Source organism: Trichosurus vulpecula, chromosome 8 (assembly GCF_011100635.1).
Source record: "Trichosurus vulpecula isolate mTriVul1 chromosome 8, mTriVul1.pri, whole genome shotgun sequence".
In the NCBI taxonomy this organism is placed as follows: domain Eukaryota; kingdom Metazoa; phylum Chordata; class Mammalia; order Diprotodontia; family Phalangeridae; genus Trichosurus; species Trichosurus vulpecula.
Genome location: NC_050580.1, coordinates 71,034,601 through 71,051,553, shown reverse-complemented (window position 1 = coordinate 71,051,553; position 16,953 = coordinate 71,034,601). Strand labels below are relative to the sequence as shown.

The following is a 16,953-nucleotide window of genomic DNA, read 5'->3' as shown; positions in this document are numbered from 1 at the left end:
TACAGTCCAATACCTAAATGTCTTGGGAACAGAGAATTTTCAGGAAAAGTTGGGAAAGGAGTCCAGAATAGGCTACATCTTTGAAGAATCCCAGGCCCAATATTCTGCATCAACTCCCATGAAGATAAGCAACATGTGAAATTCTGCCCATTGGGTTGATTTTGATTTAAATATAATTTCCTTTTAAGACATTCAAAAGCCCTTGAGATTAAAGGGTAACAGCCCACCCCCACAATTCAATAGCAAGAGTACCGTAATCAGAACAGATTAAAATGTAATTGGAAAATGTTTAAATACAACAAAACATAATGTCAATATGTGGCCAACAGAGATCCATTCTGTTTCGAGTTTGACACCGCTGGGCTAGCAGGAGACCTTACCTTCTATATGCACCAGTCTGGGGTTACATGTCAATAAGAGATTCTGAGTAAGGTCACAATTGCACAGCTTAGATGACTAATTTCAGGGGCCATAAATTGCATACTGTAACTTGTCCTGAAAACCCAAACTCTCTCCACATGTAGGCTTGCGAGTGCATGAAGCAGCATTTAAAAACAAGACAGCACTGTGGGGCATTCCCATGTTTATTGGAAAGAAGGCAAAAGTAAATATTAAACAGCTCCTCTTGGTGTTTTGAAGTTCATCCCAACTGTGGGCTGGGTAACTTGCAGGTTGGACAAACTGCCAAAGTCCTGGAATGATAAGAAAAAAGATTTCTAAATGTGATGCAATCGTGATTCCTTAAGAGATTCTCCTTAAGAGAAATCTCAGGAAGCTCAGGACCCACCAGTGACCTCTGACTCCCTAGTCGCGTCCTCCATGTCTGATACAGGCAAAGTACAAACCTGCTAGAAACTGTTCTAAGTGGGACCTTGAGGTGTGAGTGGAGTCGGGAGAAGGTTGCACTGAATTCTTTCTCATACTCATTACCAGGGTTAACAGAAACAGGGTCATGTTCCAAAAAGCCTGGTTCTCTCACCCACTAGCCCCTGCAGAAATCCTATAAAAGCTTCAACCTTGGACCTCTATCTGGTTACTAGTTCCTAATCCCGAAGTTCAAGATTACACTCACCAGGAGTTTCAACATTTCTTTGGTGTCAGGGTCCACTTCAATAATTTCCTGATCCAAAGCAGAGACCTAAAAAAGAGGAATGAGGTCACTCACTATCAACAAGGAAACACAACCAGATTTTCTAATGCATTTCCCACATACTTTCCCTTATCTCCACATCCATATAAAAATGTCCCTTCAATTCACCAATCATCAATTAAATACCTCTACCACATATGCCATGCAGTTACCCATGGAATAGTGAGAGAAAGCAGGCCTTAACAGTTAAGTAAGGCCTGGGTTCAATTATTCTTTTTTCACATACTGATTGTATGAACCTTGGCAAGTCATTGAGCACTTGGGTCCCAGCAACTTTCAAACTATTAAGTCACTTATCTGCATCAGGAGAGATGTTTCCACCAGATAGTACAGGTTTGCCCCTCTGCAATATGCCAGGTACCTTGCTTCTCAATCAAGTCTACAACACTGCAGTTCTGTCTATCCCAAATCACGTTTTCCCTAATTCCAAGAATCTCAAAAAGATGGGGTCACTCGGAAAGTAAAACATTTGCTTTCTCATCCTGCATGACTCTTGTCCAAGTCTTTCCATAAAACAAGGAAGAAATACTCTTTTCCTTTTGTACAATGTGTAATCAGGCTGTGCAGTTACTGAAGCGGAAAATGTGACTTCCAGGGAAGGGAGAAGGGAAGAAGCACCAACACCAAAAATGCTTCTTTGGGAATTCCCAAGTGTCCACCCCAGGAAGAACCAGAGCTCACCTGTGACTGGTCACAGCACTGTGGCACAGTGGAATCAAGAAACCTGGCTTCAATTCTAGCCCTATGTGACAATTATCAAGTCATGTAACCTCCCTGAGCTGCTTCCTCTTCTGTAAAATGAAATCATCCTTGTCCTCCCCTACTGGTGCAGAATCAAAACAAGCAGGTACCACACAGCCTAGACTACCCTCCTCACAACCCTGTGCAATGGTTAGATGGCACCTTTCACAGAGGAGCAAAGTGGCCCAAATGACCTCTTGCTTCTCCCCTACCATCCATCATCTGAGTCAATGAGCTCAGAATCAGGATTGGGTCCTCAAGAAAAGGAATCCAAGAGACAGTGGGAAGAAAAAATAGAAGACGTCCTTAGTGGTCCAAAGAACAAGCGTCACAAAAACAGGCCTGTGCTCAATAGCTGAGACCCAGGCGGAAAACGTGTTTTCGTTCCAAAGGGTAAAACCAAGATCAATGAACAGAAGTTTTTAGGTGGAATGGAATTACTAACAGAACGAACAGCTTTAAAGTAAGTCGTTCCATCCTCAGAGGTGGTTGATGGAGGCGATCTAGGAGGCTGGGGGATTTAAGGTCTTCCCATCTCTAAGACTATATGAGTAAGTAAATCTGGTCTAGGCTGCTCTACGACACAAGAAATCCAGACAACTGGGCAGAGGCACTCTTCACCTTTGTACCCCTTAAGCATGGTGTCTCACACATCATGGGGATTGTGTTGGTTAGACTCAAAAGCTAAGTGTCTCTGTGCCCCAAGCAAAGGCTAAGCATCTGCTGAAGAAAACAATTCCTTGACTAGTTGGCAAGTTAAATCAGGGTTCAGGTCCTTTCTAGAACTTAATAGTGTGACCTGAAGTAGGTTAAGAAATTCCTCAGATTTGCAGCAGAGAAATCTAGGAAGGAAAAACTAGACAAATACCCAGCAATGACAGTGAAGAGCCAAGCATGCTCAATGCTGAGGGCTTTCTTACAAGCAGGACTAGGCCCGAAAAGGTCAAAGGGCCAGAGAAAACCGCTTTAGAAAAGCCACAAAAGGAGGTTTAAAAAAGCTTATTCTCAATGCTCCGGAACCCACACCTAGTACTCTTCAGGAAGAAAAGAACCAGAGGTTGAGGGGTGACCAGGAAGCTTACCTCTGGGACATAGTTATCCCTCCTTTCTCTTTCTTCTTCCTGCAGTTTGATGGAGATACCTCTCACAGGGCCTCTCTGGATTCGCTTCATCAGATGAGTAACATATCTAGAAACCAACAGCACCAAAGTACATAAGAAAATCACTCATAAACCCGATTTCTAACACCACTTGTTATCAGCTGTGGCATATCTGAACAAAAATGAGCAAAGTTGGAGACACATTAACACACAGCGGGGAAATTTTTTAAATGGTGATGGAAAACCTAACAGCCCAAAAGCTTCATTCCATTTTCCTTTAGAGCTATTAACAGTCCCAGGAAAGGCTACTGCTGATCCCAAATCACTGAAACAAATGTTACCAACAGTTCACTAAGCTGCAGTCCTGGGGGGTCCACTAGCAGTGGGGTACATACAGCTCCCTAGGGATTCCACTACAGGCAACCTCTGGCAAGAAACAGAAGCACATGCACATTTCTCCATTTTGTTGAGGGCAGAGTAAAGGAGTGAAATAAAACAAGTGGTTGGACACCTGCTAATATGAGGTTCGTGATGAACAGGAAATCTGCATTTGGCTCAGTGGGCAATACCAACCCTGTTGACCTTCAAATAAATCTCAACTATAGGTCAATGTCATTTCTACAATAATCTCTCACTAAGCACTTAATACTGCTCTGTTCATAGCATTTCTTCCTAATTAATGTTCTTTACTTTTCTGTTTGCATCCCTAGCAATTTGCACAGTGCTGGGAACACATGAAGCATTTAACAAATGCTTGCTAATCGAATCAGTAAGCAATACAAGAATGGGCAAAAGGCCCCTTAATACAACTGGAAAACTTTCCAAACAGGTGAAAATACCAGATAGACTGGTCAAGAATCAGTTAAGGAGTTCAAGGACATAAAATGTTCCTTAACACAAAAACATCTTCATGCCCACTATCTCAAAAGCCAGTAGAGCAAGATAAACTATGTGAATATTCAGACAAGAAGCTATAGACTAAATCTTAAAACTATTAAAGATTGTGCTAGCATGTACTACTCTTAAAATATCTAATCAGTTTCTGGATAAACCTTCATCTTTGAAACCGGGGTGGGGCAGTGTTCCAGACGCCACTATAAGATAATTACAAAGTTAATTTTGCCCAGTTCAACTTTTCAGTTGGCACTGAATTTGTACATATGGCTGACTTAATTCTCTCAATTTTAGTTAGACAGAAAGAATAATTCAATACAGAAATCAATGAGATCTCCAAGCCTGTATTGTGACATGGCTCAGATATAACCAGCCTCAATTTTTAATCTGTCAAATGGGGATAATTGCTTGCCTGCTTCCAAAAGTTATTAAAGAATCAAAAAAAAAAACACCACAAAAACATCACTGGAAATTGTAAAAAACTATAAAACTGTATGTACTACCCTGCTCAAGTAAATGTTCACTGAATGAGGAAAATGACTCCCCCACTGCCTACAAGCTGCCATCCTCAAAAAACCTTCACCTGATTCTGCCATCTCCCTCCTTCTTGTAAGCTAACCTCCTTGAGAAGGTCATCTACAATGGGTGCCTCCAACTTCTTTCCTCTCACTCTCTTAATTCAGCAGCTTGGCTTCCAGGCTCACCATTCTACTGAAACTGGCCTCTCCCAAATTACCATCGATTCATGTAATTGTCAAATCCAATGTCCTCTTCTGGTCCCTCTCTGCAGTCTTTGACACTGTCCATCACCCTCTTTTCTCCTTAATATCCTCTTCTCTTTGGGTTTCTGTGACACTTCTCTTCATCTTGGTTCTCATATCTGTCTGACCTACTCCTTCACTGTCTCCTTTGCTGGATCTTTGACCCACCAATAACTATGGGGATGCTCCAAGGCTCTGTCCTGGGCCCTCTATCCTATTTTTTGATGATCTCATAAGCCCTCATGGTTTCAATCATCTCCTACTTGTCCAGCCCCAACCCCCAGACTCAAATCTCCAACTCACTATTAGATACCTCAAACTGGAAACCCTGTAGACACAAGTCCCCCTTTTTTCTTCTAGGGCTCTCACCACCCTGGTGCAGACACTCATCACTTCATGCCTGGGCTATTGCAATAGCCCACTGGTTGGCCTCCTTGCCAAGTCTCTCCCCATCTTCAGTTCAGCTGTCAAACTGATCCTAAAACACTGGTATATAATTGTCATCACCACATTTGACAAAACTGCAGTGGCATTCTATCTCCAGAATGAACCACAAAATCTTATAGTTGGCTTTTAAAGTTCTTCATAACTTGGCACATTCCTATCTTTCCAGGCTTCTTACACCTACTTTCACATACTGTGTGTGATTCTGTGACCCTAGCTTCCAGGCTGTTCTTTGCAAATGACACCTCCTCACTCTCTGGCAATCCCATATCCAATCCTGCCATAACACTTCTCCCATATGTCCCCCTTCTTTCTACTTAACACTGTTGAACCCCCCCCATGCACGTCTCCATCATCTTATGCCTGCATTAATAGCCTGCCAGTCTGTCTCCCTGTCTCAAGTCTCTTCCTACTCCAATTCATGCTTTTACCCAGCTACTGAACTGCTCTCCTCAAAGTGAAGACCTGCTCGTGTCAACCTCCTATTTAATAAACTTCTGTAGCTCCTTATTAGCTATAAAATCAAACACAGAATCCTATTTCCCACCCTGCCAGGACACTTACATTCTACTGCTCCCAACAGATGGCCTAGCTCACTCCCCATGGACTCTATGATCCAGTGACAACGGCATCCTTGCAGTTTTTCAAACACGAAATTCCCTGCATGTCACTGGCTATCCCCACACCTGGACCTTTCCTCATCTCCACCTTCCAGCTTCCTTCAAATCTCAGCTGAACCAGTCCTCTCCTCTCAGATCGCCCCCAATTTATCCTTCTATAGCTTGTTTGCACATTGTTATTTCCAGGCTTTCTCCTCAGGGGCTCAACTTCTTCAAACTTTCTTTGTATTCCCAATGCTCAACACTGCTGATTAACGGATTGGTTAAGGTTCTTTCTAGAAAAACCCACCAGAAACCTAAAAACTTCAAAAATGCCAGACAACCCAGACATAGCCCTTTCACAGATCACTAGGAAATCTAGAGTTTCTACCCAGCAACAGAATATACCATCAGTGGTCAAAAATATCATCCTCTTGGGAAATCAATTTATACCACTAGAGCAACTGCCTTCACACTGCTCCCTGACAGAGCAACCTTCCTAACACAGGTTCCTCCCTCAAAAATCCTCAGTAGCTTCTCACTATTTACCTCAAACCTTCCAGTCCCTTGTCAAGTAAAAGTTCCTTCGGATGCTTGCCCCCATTCTCCTAACTAGTCACCTATAGATCCAAACAAAATTCTATGAAGCCAACAACCATTTATTTAGGAATCACGTCCTCCATGCTAGGAATGCAAAGGAAGGCAAACCAAGTCCCAGCTCTCAATGATCTCTGCTAAAGGAGAGACACAACACAAACACTAGGAACACACAAGGCAGACACAGGGTGCACGGGGAGGTCACCTCAGAGGGCAGGCTGGTTAAGGGTTTTGGCAGAGGTGGACTCTAGCTGAGACTTGAAGGAGGTCAGGAGGGAGAGATGGGGAGTTTCAGGCTTAGGGACCAGTGACAATGCCTGGAAGCAAAAGAACAGCCAGGAGGCCAGTGTCAGGGGATCAGAGTATGAGAAGGGGAGTAAGACGTAAGAAGCCCCCAAAGGTAGGAAGAAGCCAGGTTAACAAGAGCTTCAAAAGCCAAACACGGGGTTTGATAGTTGATCCCGGAGGTTACCCGGAGTTCTTGAAGGGGGTTTTAGGGGATGATACGGTCAGATTTTCACTCTTAAGCCACCAATTACACTGACAGACCTTATTCTGCTCCTGGGTACCTACACTCCAAGCAACACTGTCTCCTAGTGCCTAGAATGCCACCCCCTGAGATAGCCCATTAAAAAGTTTTTTTCCTCCAAAACACCACTTTTGGGGAGCCTTTCTCTAACGTATCCACTGAATCTTTGGTGCTATCATTTGACAGCTTCTGTGCACTCCTTTGTTGGATCATAGTCAGAATCCCCCATAACCACCCTCCAGAGACTGCACTAAGCGTTTGATTTATTTATAAGGATTGAGACCAATAAGTCCAATAGTAATTCTTAATGATTGAGGCCTATAGTACCCAGGAAGGTCCCTATACTCCGCGGCAGCCTCATATTCCATAACCCTCAGCGGCTCCCTATCACTACAGGATCAAGCATGGTTGGCACTTGAAGCCTATCACAAGCCAGGCCCTTCCTAACCTTCTATCCCCTGATGCTTTCGCCGCTTTCCACCCTCTATGATCCACGTCCTGGTTCCTCGCACACAAACTCCGGGCATTTCCAGGGCTGGCCCCCACGCCTGGACGCTTTTCCTTTTCCCGGCCCTTTCCCTCCAATACCACCTTCCCTTCGGGCAGGATGCACCCAGCGTGCATTAATTATTGGCTCCCCCGCTAGAATGTAAGCCCCTCGAGGGCAGGGGTCACGCGGCTGCCTCGCTCTGCATCCCCGGTGCTCAGCACACAGCAAAATCGCTTCCTGACTCCTCCTTAACTTTAGGCCTGGGCGCGGCCACGCTCTCTAACTCACGACAGGCCACTTCCCCTTTCTGAGCTGACTCAGTTTCCTCTCCTGTAAAATAAGGGAGTGCACGCCTAGGGTTTCTTCTCCCTCTACAAGGTTAGGTTCTTCCCGCTCAATAAGGTACGCATTGAAGCCCAGCGCTGGGCCCCGGCCGAGCCCCGAGACGCCCCCGCCCCCACCCGGGCCGGCCCCGTCCCGGCTCACCCCGCGATCTTGTTGCGGAGCTTCTTGCTGGGGATGATGGCGATCTCCTCGCACACGCGCTTGTTGGTGTGGAAGTCATTGCCCAGACGGGTGTAGTACTTTTCGATGATGACTCGCGCCGCCTTCTTCACGGTCTTGGTCCGAACGCGACCCTACGGGCGGAGGAGAGTTGAGAGGACGGCGCGGCCCACGGGAACACGGGGCCCCCATCCCCACGCCCGCCCCCGCCCGCCAGGCCCCGGGTCGGCTCAGGCCCGCCGCAGCCCCTCTGGAGTCCCAGCGACAAGTCCCGCGGACGGGACCCTCCCAGCCACGCAGCCCCGAAGGAGCGGCGGCTCCTGGGCTCGCAGCTGGCCGCGCGGGGCCCAGGGGAGCCGCGGATGGCGACGGATGGGGGGGCGGCTCTAGCTCCTAGCAGTACCTACCATGTTGGCTCCTGAGGGTGAAGGGAGCAGAGGCTGCCGGGAAAAGGCCTATAAAGAGACGGCGGCTGCGTTACTTCCGCCTGACCTGGCGGCGCGGAGCAACGAGCTGAGCGCCACAGCGGCCTCCGGCGGACGGGAGGGCAAGTGCAGCGTCCTGCAATCGGAGCTTCGGTTTCTGGGCATGAGTGACCAGAGTCGTCCACATTCTCCAGCCTTGGAGCAGAGAGGAGGGGGCGGAGATTGGTGATAGTGGAGGCAGGAATGAGTGGAGTGAAGCAACCAATCGTCGGCGAGCCGAGGCGGTAGGGGTCGTGCGCAGGTAAATTTGCACAGGTGCGGACCCGCGCACAGGTTAGTTTGCATACAGGTGCGTACGCCTTCTCTATGAGCCCGGGAATTGGGGCGGGGGAGAGAAGGGGCTTTACTCTAGCAGTCTTCTGTCTTTGAAACCCCAGCGCCCGGCCCGGTACCTGGCAGGTAGTAGGTGCTTAATAAATGCTTCTTGACTTCTCTGGGGCGGGACTACAGGCTGACCACGTCAGACCTTGGTGCAAATCCTTACTATTTTTGTTGGGCCACGAGAAACGATGGACCACTCTCCCACTGAGATCCCCACCACCACCCCTGCTCTTCTCCGCCCCGCCCCCGCTCTCGACCCCCCGGTGGAGCACCACAGCGAGGCGTAAGTAGATGTGCTAACAAGAGGTGGTTACTATCCCCGCCTCCCATCCCCAGGTGGCGATACCTTGGGGGAAAAGCCCTCTGTGCTGAGGCCCTCGTTAACCACCAGGGAGGGAGTGCATGTGTCAGGTGTAGAGGAGGGGGGCACAGAAGCCTGTATGGTCGGTCATCTTCAGGTTATCCTGGAGCCGTGGCTGGAGGATCTTAAACTCTGTGTATTTGGTTCCTCCACCCCCACCCCACCCCCACCTTTAGTCCGCATTTCGATCCCAGGGATCGTGGAAAGGAAGCAGGTATTTTCAGCGCTTGCCTCTTCCGTCCCAGAACCACTTCTTTTGGATATGGGAGCCTTCTATCCCAGCAGCCGTGATAGTTGAAAAATTCTCTTGACATTCAGGGTAGAGCAAAGCTGATAAGCTTTCTCCTTTGGTCTTTGCCTCTCTTCAGCATCCGGGCCTTTAACTGGTACCCACGCTTACTTGAAGGCTGGTATAGTATAGTCAAAAGATTCCCAGCTATTAATCCTGAATCAACTAAGAAGGTTTAAAAGGGTTTTTATGTTTCCCTACGTGACACAGCTTTCTGTTCTACTTTATACTGTAGTCCAATGTGAGAGCCCAATGAACACTTTGCCTTCCATGTGCCTTCTCTAGCATTTCAGACTTTCTAGCTGTCAGCTGGCCATTCTGGAGCTTGGGACCCTGGGACCCCCTCAAGTTAGGCTTTGTTCCAGAAGCATTACCTGAGTCTGGATTCAATTCTTCAGTCCTCAGGCAATGCCACATCCCTATTTTGCTCCCAGATATGAATTGTGCCTGAAATTCATCCACTACCATGCTTACCTAGTAGGGAAGGATAAGGGACCTACAAGACATCAACAAAGAATGTCAGCCAGGACTTGCTCCTCGACCCACAGAAAGAACTGGGGCCTCTTAATTTCCTAGGCCACACCTTGATCTGGCACCACCAAGTAGGGCCAACAGCTAGCTCTCCTCCTGACGCATCATGCGTTTCAGGGCCTATTAATTGGAGTTCAGAGTCTATCCCTGCTCATCCCACCATCCCTTATCTTTCCTTTTTACTGTAGATCTAGCTTCCTCAAGGGCCTGGGTAAACCAATGCCCCCATAGGCTTGGGATGAGCTCTGAAAGGGGTATGGCACAAGTCATCTTTTCCTAGGACCAGTTCTAACAAGCTCTAGTATGACAGATGTACCCTTGATTCTTTGCCCTCTGTCTTCTCCAGCAGGTTGCTCCTAGAAAAAGCTGCCCTATGATAATTACCAGAGCTTCCTTTCTTCACTCGCTTTCCAATCCCTTGCATTCTGGCCCCTAACTCCAGTATTTGAGGCCACTTCCTAAATTCACAGGGTATCTCTATTTTCAGTGGATCATTGTATCAGTAAGGCAGTGATAACAACATGGATGAGAACTATCAAAATGCCTATGTAGCTCTGCATCACAAAGTATACGAGACTCTTCACATAAACCATCTATTCAGACACCAAAGAACCATATCCCATAAACCATCTACCCAATCCATCACAGCAGTGAAGCATTCAAAACATATCAACATGGAGCCTCGCCATCCCAAAACCTCTCTGACTTCTTGCTGGGGTCTTCCCAAAGACAAACTCACAGTACAGCTAAGTCAGTCTGTTCAGCTCAGCTCTACCCATCACAAACCAGCCATTAACAGCCATAACAGCTCTCCCAGCATTTCCTGTGACATAACTTTTCCCAACCTGAACCTAACCTCCCTTTTCAGACTTATATTACATTACTCCCTTCCACGTACTCTGTCCAGCCAAATTTGCTTTCTTCCTATTCTTCATTCATGGAATGTCCCTTCTCCGTATCTTTGAAAGAGCTAGCCCCTGTTCATCTCTGTAATCCCTAGCTTCCTGCAACACTCAGCTCAAGGACCACTTTCTACATGAAAACATTTCCTGATCTCCTTTGCTCCCAGATATTTGTGCTTCATCCCTTCCCAAAATTACCTGAATTTGGTATATACTCTCATAGGGTACATTGTCTCCCCCATTAGAATGCAACTTCCCTGAGTACAGAGGCTGTTTTCCTTTGGTCTTTGCACCTCTTAATACCTAGCACAGTGTCTAACCTATGTAGGCTCTGAGATGTCCAGTGACTTACCCAAGATCCAAAAGTCAATTCAAACTTTTATTAAGCACCTATCACATACATACATATGGGAGTGAGATTTTTGGTAATGTATCTGCCCTCAGGAAATTTATACATCAGTAAGGTTATAATATATTTAAGTATCTATAGTACAAAACGAATTTGTCAGGGAAGGGCAAAATGCTATGTTGTATTGGCAGTCAAAATGGGCTCTTAGCACCTAATTCAACCAAGTGCCCTTGAAGAGTTTGGCCTTTATTTCCTTCATTAAATTAAGAGTCCTTGATGACCTCCGTGCCTCAAGGGAAAGTCGAGTTTACATGGGTTTCAGTGACGTTTGTTATATCAGAGGCTTTTAGACCACGTGGGTTTAAGTCACATTTTTGTGATGATTTTAGGTCATGTGGGTGAGTCACATGTGACTCACCCTTGACCCTGAAAAAGATATAAAACCAGAGGTTGGCTTTCTTTTTTCGGAGCTCTGACCCACAGCAGGAGTATTGCGTGACTCTGGGCCAGCCCTTGTCGAGCTCCTGGCTGAACTCAGATGTTGGTAACTATGAATCATATTTGGTCTGTTTGTTGATGTTTGTAATTTGTTTGTATTTGCTCTGAAGTTCAGGGTGCTGGCTTTCTCCCCCGAACTAGGTGAATTATATTTGTATGCTGGATTAAAGTAAGATTGTTAACCCCTTAACATTGCTTTCCTTAGTAAAGCAGATCAAAAGAACTTGGGCTTGCAGCATTCTGTGAGCTGGTTGTTGTTGGTTTTTCACCCCCACAGCAGCTGCTAGCCAAATTGTTGAAACATACGTTAAGATCAAAGGGCCTCCCAAAAGAGGTGGCATTGGAGTTAGGTTTTAAAGGAGGGGGAGAAATTCCAGTGATGATTGTGGAGGAATGAGGAACAAAAAGGGACAGTTCGTGCTAAGCAAACAGTGGGAGAATAGGCACCTTTTCCCTTCTTTATGAATTGTATTCCTCCTTAGATGTCAGTATTTCTTTCATATCTTTTAAACACAGAACTAATGCAAAATAGGTGTTAGTCCCCCATTTTTAGGTTCAATGTTTGGTAAGATCTTGAAGCCTCACCCTGTCTTGCCCCTCGCCCCCACATACATACGCATTTAGCATATTGATCTGTATTTAGTAGCAATACTTGAAATGGACCAGTTGGAAGTGATGATGCCAAGAATATAAGCTATAGAGAATTTCTTTCCCTTTGGCTATTTTTTTAACCTGCATACATGCCTCAAAACTATTTTAGTTCCACTGACCAAACTGCATTTGATGTTCATGGTAACCAGATGGCTCAATGATTTTATCTAAGGCTCACTTCCATAAGACAGTCCTGACCTCCTTTTGGGTATCACCAAAGTTAGGCATAAAATTATCTGAGCTAGAGTATCTTAGTTACCTTTATGCAAAACAGCCTACAAATGTCTGGAGAGGAGGAGGAATTATAACAACTGTCTACCCCAAGAAAGGCACCTCTCCTTCCTCCCCCAGAATCCAGAGCTGGGAAGGTCAGGCCATGAAGAGCTGTCTTCCTAGGAAACACTTCATATGAGTGTCTTGGAGTCCTCCACATTTCATGCAGGTGCTCCCAATAGGAGATGCTGAGTGTGCTACTTCAGGTTATGAACCACAGATAAGACAGAACTTCAACCCAAGGCCTAGACCAAGAGTTGGGAACCCGAGGCCTTGAAGCCACATATGGCCCTCTAGGTCCTCAAGTGCTCCCCTTGGCTAAATCCAAACTTTGCAGAACAAATCCCCTTAAAAGGATTTCTTCTGTAAAACTTGGACTTGGTCAAAAGGCTGCACCCAAGGACCTAGTAAGCCACATGTGACCTTGAGGCCACAGGTTCCCTACCCCTGGACAAGTAGAAGAGCATGGGCAGTAGAAGAGAGGGATGCTAGGAAGGAATAAAGACTTGCAAAGGTGAGAACAAGGTTAATATATGGATAGCAGGTATTTGGAATTAGGTGTGGATTAAAAGGTACCCAATCATTTGGCAATCTTCCCTCTTCAGGGTCAGGCAAGAATACCAAAGGAACCTAGAGATATGGAATAAGGACAGAGACAACTTGGCCTACCTGCTGCTTCCTTATTAGTTTTCTTCCCATTCTCAGACCTGACCCAACCTTCTTCCCCCACCATGACTCTGGTGGGAAAGGGGGACACATAACCATTATAGCCACACTTGTTTATATGTCCGTATCATTTCTGAACTCATGGGATCATTCCTCTACTAGGGACAAACACAAAACTTGGCTGCAACATGATAATAATATTTCAACATTATCACGTAGAGAAGGGACCAAGGTGACTAAAGAATGGCAGCTGACTTTAAGGTGTGGAACTTTGATAAAAATCTTGTATCATCAGACCTACTTCTTCTGACTTTAGAATTTTTTATTAGGACAGTTGGACACCCAGATTCAATGACCTGATTCCAGGACACTTAATTTCCATTTCTACTATAGGCTTTATGATCAGACATTAACTTCATGGGGTTATCCTAGCTGGAAAAAAGTGGAGGATTTGTAGGAAATAAAGGGATTAAAGCCTCTGCCTTTAAATATTTTTCTATATGGGAAGTCAAGGTAACTTGGGCCTCCTGGATGCCTCTAAACACTTTCCTAAAATTAGTCTCCCTGTGATGGACATGCAATGGCAGTCTTTGGGTCCTGGAATGAAGGACAAATCGGAGAAATAATAGGAAAGTGGAAAAGGAATGCACACAGTCTGAAAGTGGGAAAAGACCACACTAAAAGCAACCAGAAAGTTTATCTATGTCTAGCCTTGGACTGGAGTTCCTGTTAGCACCACACCACCCAGGAAAACCCATCCTACTCCAAAAAGTTACTCAGATGTTTCAAGTTACTGATGAGAGAAGGCCATCATTCAGCAGGAGTCCTAAGAGCCTCAAACACTTCAATTTTCAAAGCCTACAAAGCTCAAGGCAAGGGCCCAAAGCCTCAGGAGTTGTTTGGGTGGAGTGTACACATGTAAATCTACCTTGTGGGACCCAGGCCTTAGTCCAAAGTGCCCAGGGCCTAATGACCAGATATCCTAACTTGATTTTCTCACCACATAGGGACTAACCCACCAAGGTGCTCCCATACCCACTATTATCAAAATTAACGAGACAAGCCCAACACTGCTGCAACGTGTTTATTATGTGCCAAAAAAACTACACCACAGCTTACTCCACACATCTGCAGGAGAGTGCAGTCTTGCCTGCATACACTACAATGAGGTAGGGACTTCACAAACAGATTCACAAAAACCCACACAGAGCAGCTGGGATACGCAACAACGCAACATCGGCTCAGCGGGAGGGGGAGGAAAAGGAGGGAGGGTTATGACACTGGTTCTTTGGCACACAGCTTCCCGTAGAGGGGCAAGTTCTATTTTCTTCTTTAAAAAAAAAAGTCAAGTTTTCAAATCCCAGCAGCATCAGCCAACCGCCCTGTTGCTTCATACATTTTTTTAAACGAAAAAAAAAAAAAAACAAAGGGAAAGGTACTTGTCCCCTCTAAGTGAAAGGGCTCCTGTGAACCTTCATCTGCCCCCGTCAAAAAGCAGCCCTTTTTAGCTCAGTTACAAAAAAAGAAAAAATTAAGTCCTGTGACTTTGTGATTAAAAACCTCTATCAACCCCCCACTTAAGTGCAACTTAAGAAAGTGCAAGAAACGGTTTAAAACTATGTACAGCAGCTCCACCATCGTTTATCCGGTCCAGTTTTAAATTTGAAAATCTCATCTTTTTTTCCTGGTTACAAACGCCTCTCTCCACAACTGTGAGAAACCCTAAGCCGCAGTCCCCAGACACAAATTTGCATTAATGTTAAAAGCTGCCAGGAAAGAAAAAAATCTCTTGTTTCAAACTACTTAAAAACTGTTTTAAGGAGTGTAAAAAGGAACCGGTAAAAACCCTCGAGCGTAAAATATGAAATATGATTTTGGTTTAAATGAAGAGCAAAGTCTCCTTGTTGTTACAGTAAAAAACACCAGCTGAACACTCAGTTTATGCCGTTCAGGTGGGGGTTAAATAAATGGAAAGGCACTGTATGGCAACTGCAAACATGGAGCCACTGAGACCTGCGTCATTACCATCAGTATTGCGAGGAATGTAAAAAAGCGCTTTTAATAAATAAAAAACCTAGACGAAGGCATCTGCATAAACACCTTCTCAACACGTGGTCCTTTTTTGCTTGTCATCAGCAAACTGAGGAACTAAAGTCTGGGAAAACTGCAGAGTCACTTGCGGGGGGGTGACTGGGGGGCCCTTCCCCTTACAACACCCCCTGAAAACAAAACCCGACAAAACTCACTGTGCATTAGTGCAGAAACAAAGACAGATCAGCAAGTGCAAAGGTGAATGGAAGATTTTCCCCATGTCCTTTAGAAGTGTGCTCCCAGCCTGGGCCTGAGGCTGATAGCAACACTCCAGCTCTCACCACTCAGGTTAAACCAGCTTCACCAGGGGCAGACAGACACCCACCACCCCTCTAGCTGGACTCTCGACTCTTCTGGTTACGCATCAGAGGGCGATGATGACGAAGGCCCTCCGTGCTATGTCGCCAATGCCAGCAGCTTCGGCAAAAGTACTTGAAGCAGACCTGTAAGGCAAGATTATGAAAATAAGAAGGGGAACGTCACCTCTAGCATGATCCATCAGCCAGGAGCAATCAATTTCTGAGATAAAAATCAATTTTTAACAATTCTAAGTGGGGAAGGGGGAGAAAACAGAAATAAGTCATGGACAATGTCAGGCTACACATTACAGAGCCAAAATCTTGTCCAAAAATCTCTCTGGGGATCCATTTGCTCTGTACAAAGAACCTTCTAAACTCCTTGCCAAAGGCATCTTTGTGGCCTGACGATGTAGAAAATTTTTCAGCATTTTCAACAATTCCTATTCAAATATACGTACGAAGCACTGATAAGTGAGTACCCCCTTCTTCAGCTCTCAAATAGCCTGTCCAATGGTCCTCAACAGCTCATCCAGTCCTCTTACAAACACAGCCCTTGTGTCTTAGGCACCACTCTACCGAGCCGCTAACAGAATCCTATGCAAGCTAGTGCCTTTCTTCCCCACACCATGACCTAGGTCTCTTCTTCATCTCCTCCCAGCTCCTATAGTACACTGCCCTGCATGTCAACGGAGGATGTGTTAGAGGCACATTTCCATAAAGCTAAGGCTTTGAACTCGAGAGTCTACCATAAAGCCAGGCATCAACAATCAAGAGCAGTAGTAGAGGCTAGTAAGCATCCTCCTGGCACAGGAGTGACAGTCATGACACCTATGGTCTGTCCCAATGCCTAACAACAGCAGAGATGCTATAAGCATTTCACCTTCAGGTCTAAAAAAAGGAACACACTTCAGCTGGTCAATTAGTAGCCAAAGTCTTCTCCTCCCCAAAAGCCATTTGCCTCAAAACTCGCTTTTATTTAAAGTAACAGTATTACCTGACCAAAGACTTAGGAATTTGCCAGCTTTTCTTTCACTGTGATCTCAGATGAAGTGTTTCGTTTCTTGTCAGGGTCTACACTGCAGCCTAGCCCTGCCCCCAGGGTGTTAGCCAGCAGCAATTTTCTGGCTTATTCAAGCTCCTTCCCTTGGCCTACCACCTACAACCTCACCCGGGTCTCCTCCACCCTTAAACTCTCCACTGTGACCTTACTATTTGCCCTCATGCTATTCTTCTGTATCTCTCCTCTGTTTCTCAGCTAAACTCCCAGAAAAAGCTGACTATACTTAGGGTCTGGCCTCCTCTCCTCTCTGCAACATGACTCGCCAACTCACTCAAACAACTCTATCCAAGGTTACCAATGATTTTTCAATCATCTAATCTACTAGACTTTTCTCAGTACTCAACCTTCCTGACTTCTGCATCGTTCAC

At 45.7% G+C, this 16,953-nt stretch overlaps 2 protein-coding genes across 2 annotated transcripts in view; both read right to left on the bottom strand.

The window, feature by feature from the left end:
* Positions 1 to 566: 566 nt before the first annotated feature.
* On the bottom strand, positions 567 to 8,288 carry RPS17 (ribosomal protein S17). The gene is made up of 5 exons (XM_036735736.1): positions 8,217 to 8,288; positions 7,792 to 7,943; positions 2,974 to 3,079; positions 1,073 to 1,138; positions 567 to 692 (listed from the first exon to the last, which is right to left on the bottom strand). The coding sequence occupies exons 1-5, from the start codon at positions 8,217 to 8,219 to the stop codon at positions 612 to 614; spliced, it is 408 nt and encodes a 135-aa protein (XP_036591631.1). The 5' UTR covers positions 8,220 to 8,288; the 3' UTR covers positions 567 to 611.
* A 5,913-nt stretch (positions 8,289 to 14,201) lies between these two features.
* CPEB1 (cytoplasmic polyadenylation element binding protein 1) overlaps positions 14,202 to 16,953 on the bottom strand; it is a 72,353-nt gene continuing 69,601 nt past the window's right edge. Inside the window, exon 12 of the mRNA XM_036769581.1 lies at positions 14,202 to 15,669. Within this exon, the coding sequence (XP_036625476.1) occupies positions 15,559 to 15,669 (111 nt within the window). The 3' untranslated portion in view covers positions 14,202 to 15,558. The remainder of the gene's footprint in view (positions 15,670 to 16,953) is intronic.

Bases quoted from the DNA above. Each gene is read 5' to 3' on its own strand.
- RPS17 (XM_036735736.1), bottom strand. The intron at 1,139-2,973 runs GTAAGCTTCCTG...CCTCTTTTTTAG, and splicing joins GGGATAACTATGTCCCAGAG to GTCTCTGCTTTGGATCAGGA. The intron at 693-1,072 runs GTGAGTGTAATC...TTATCATTCCAG, and splicing joins AAGAAATGTTGAAACTCCTG to GACTTTGGCAGTTTGTCCAA.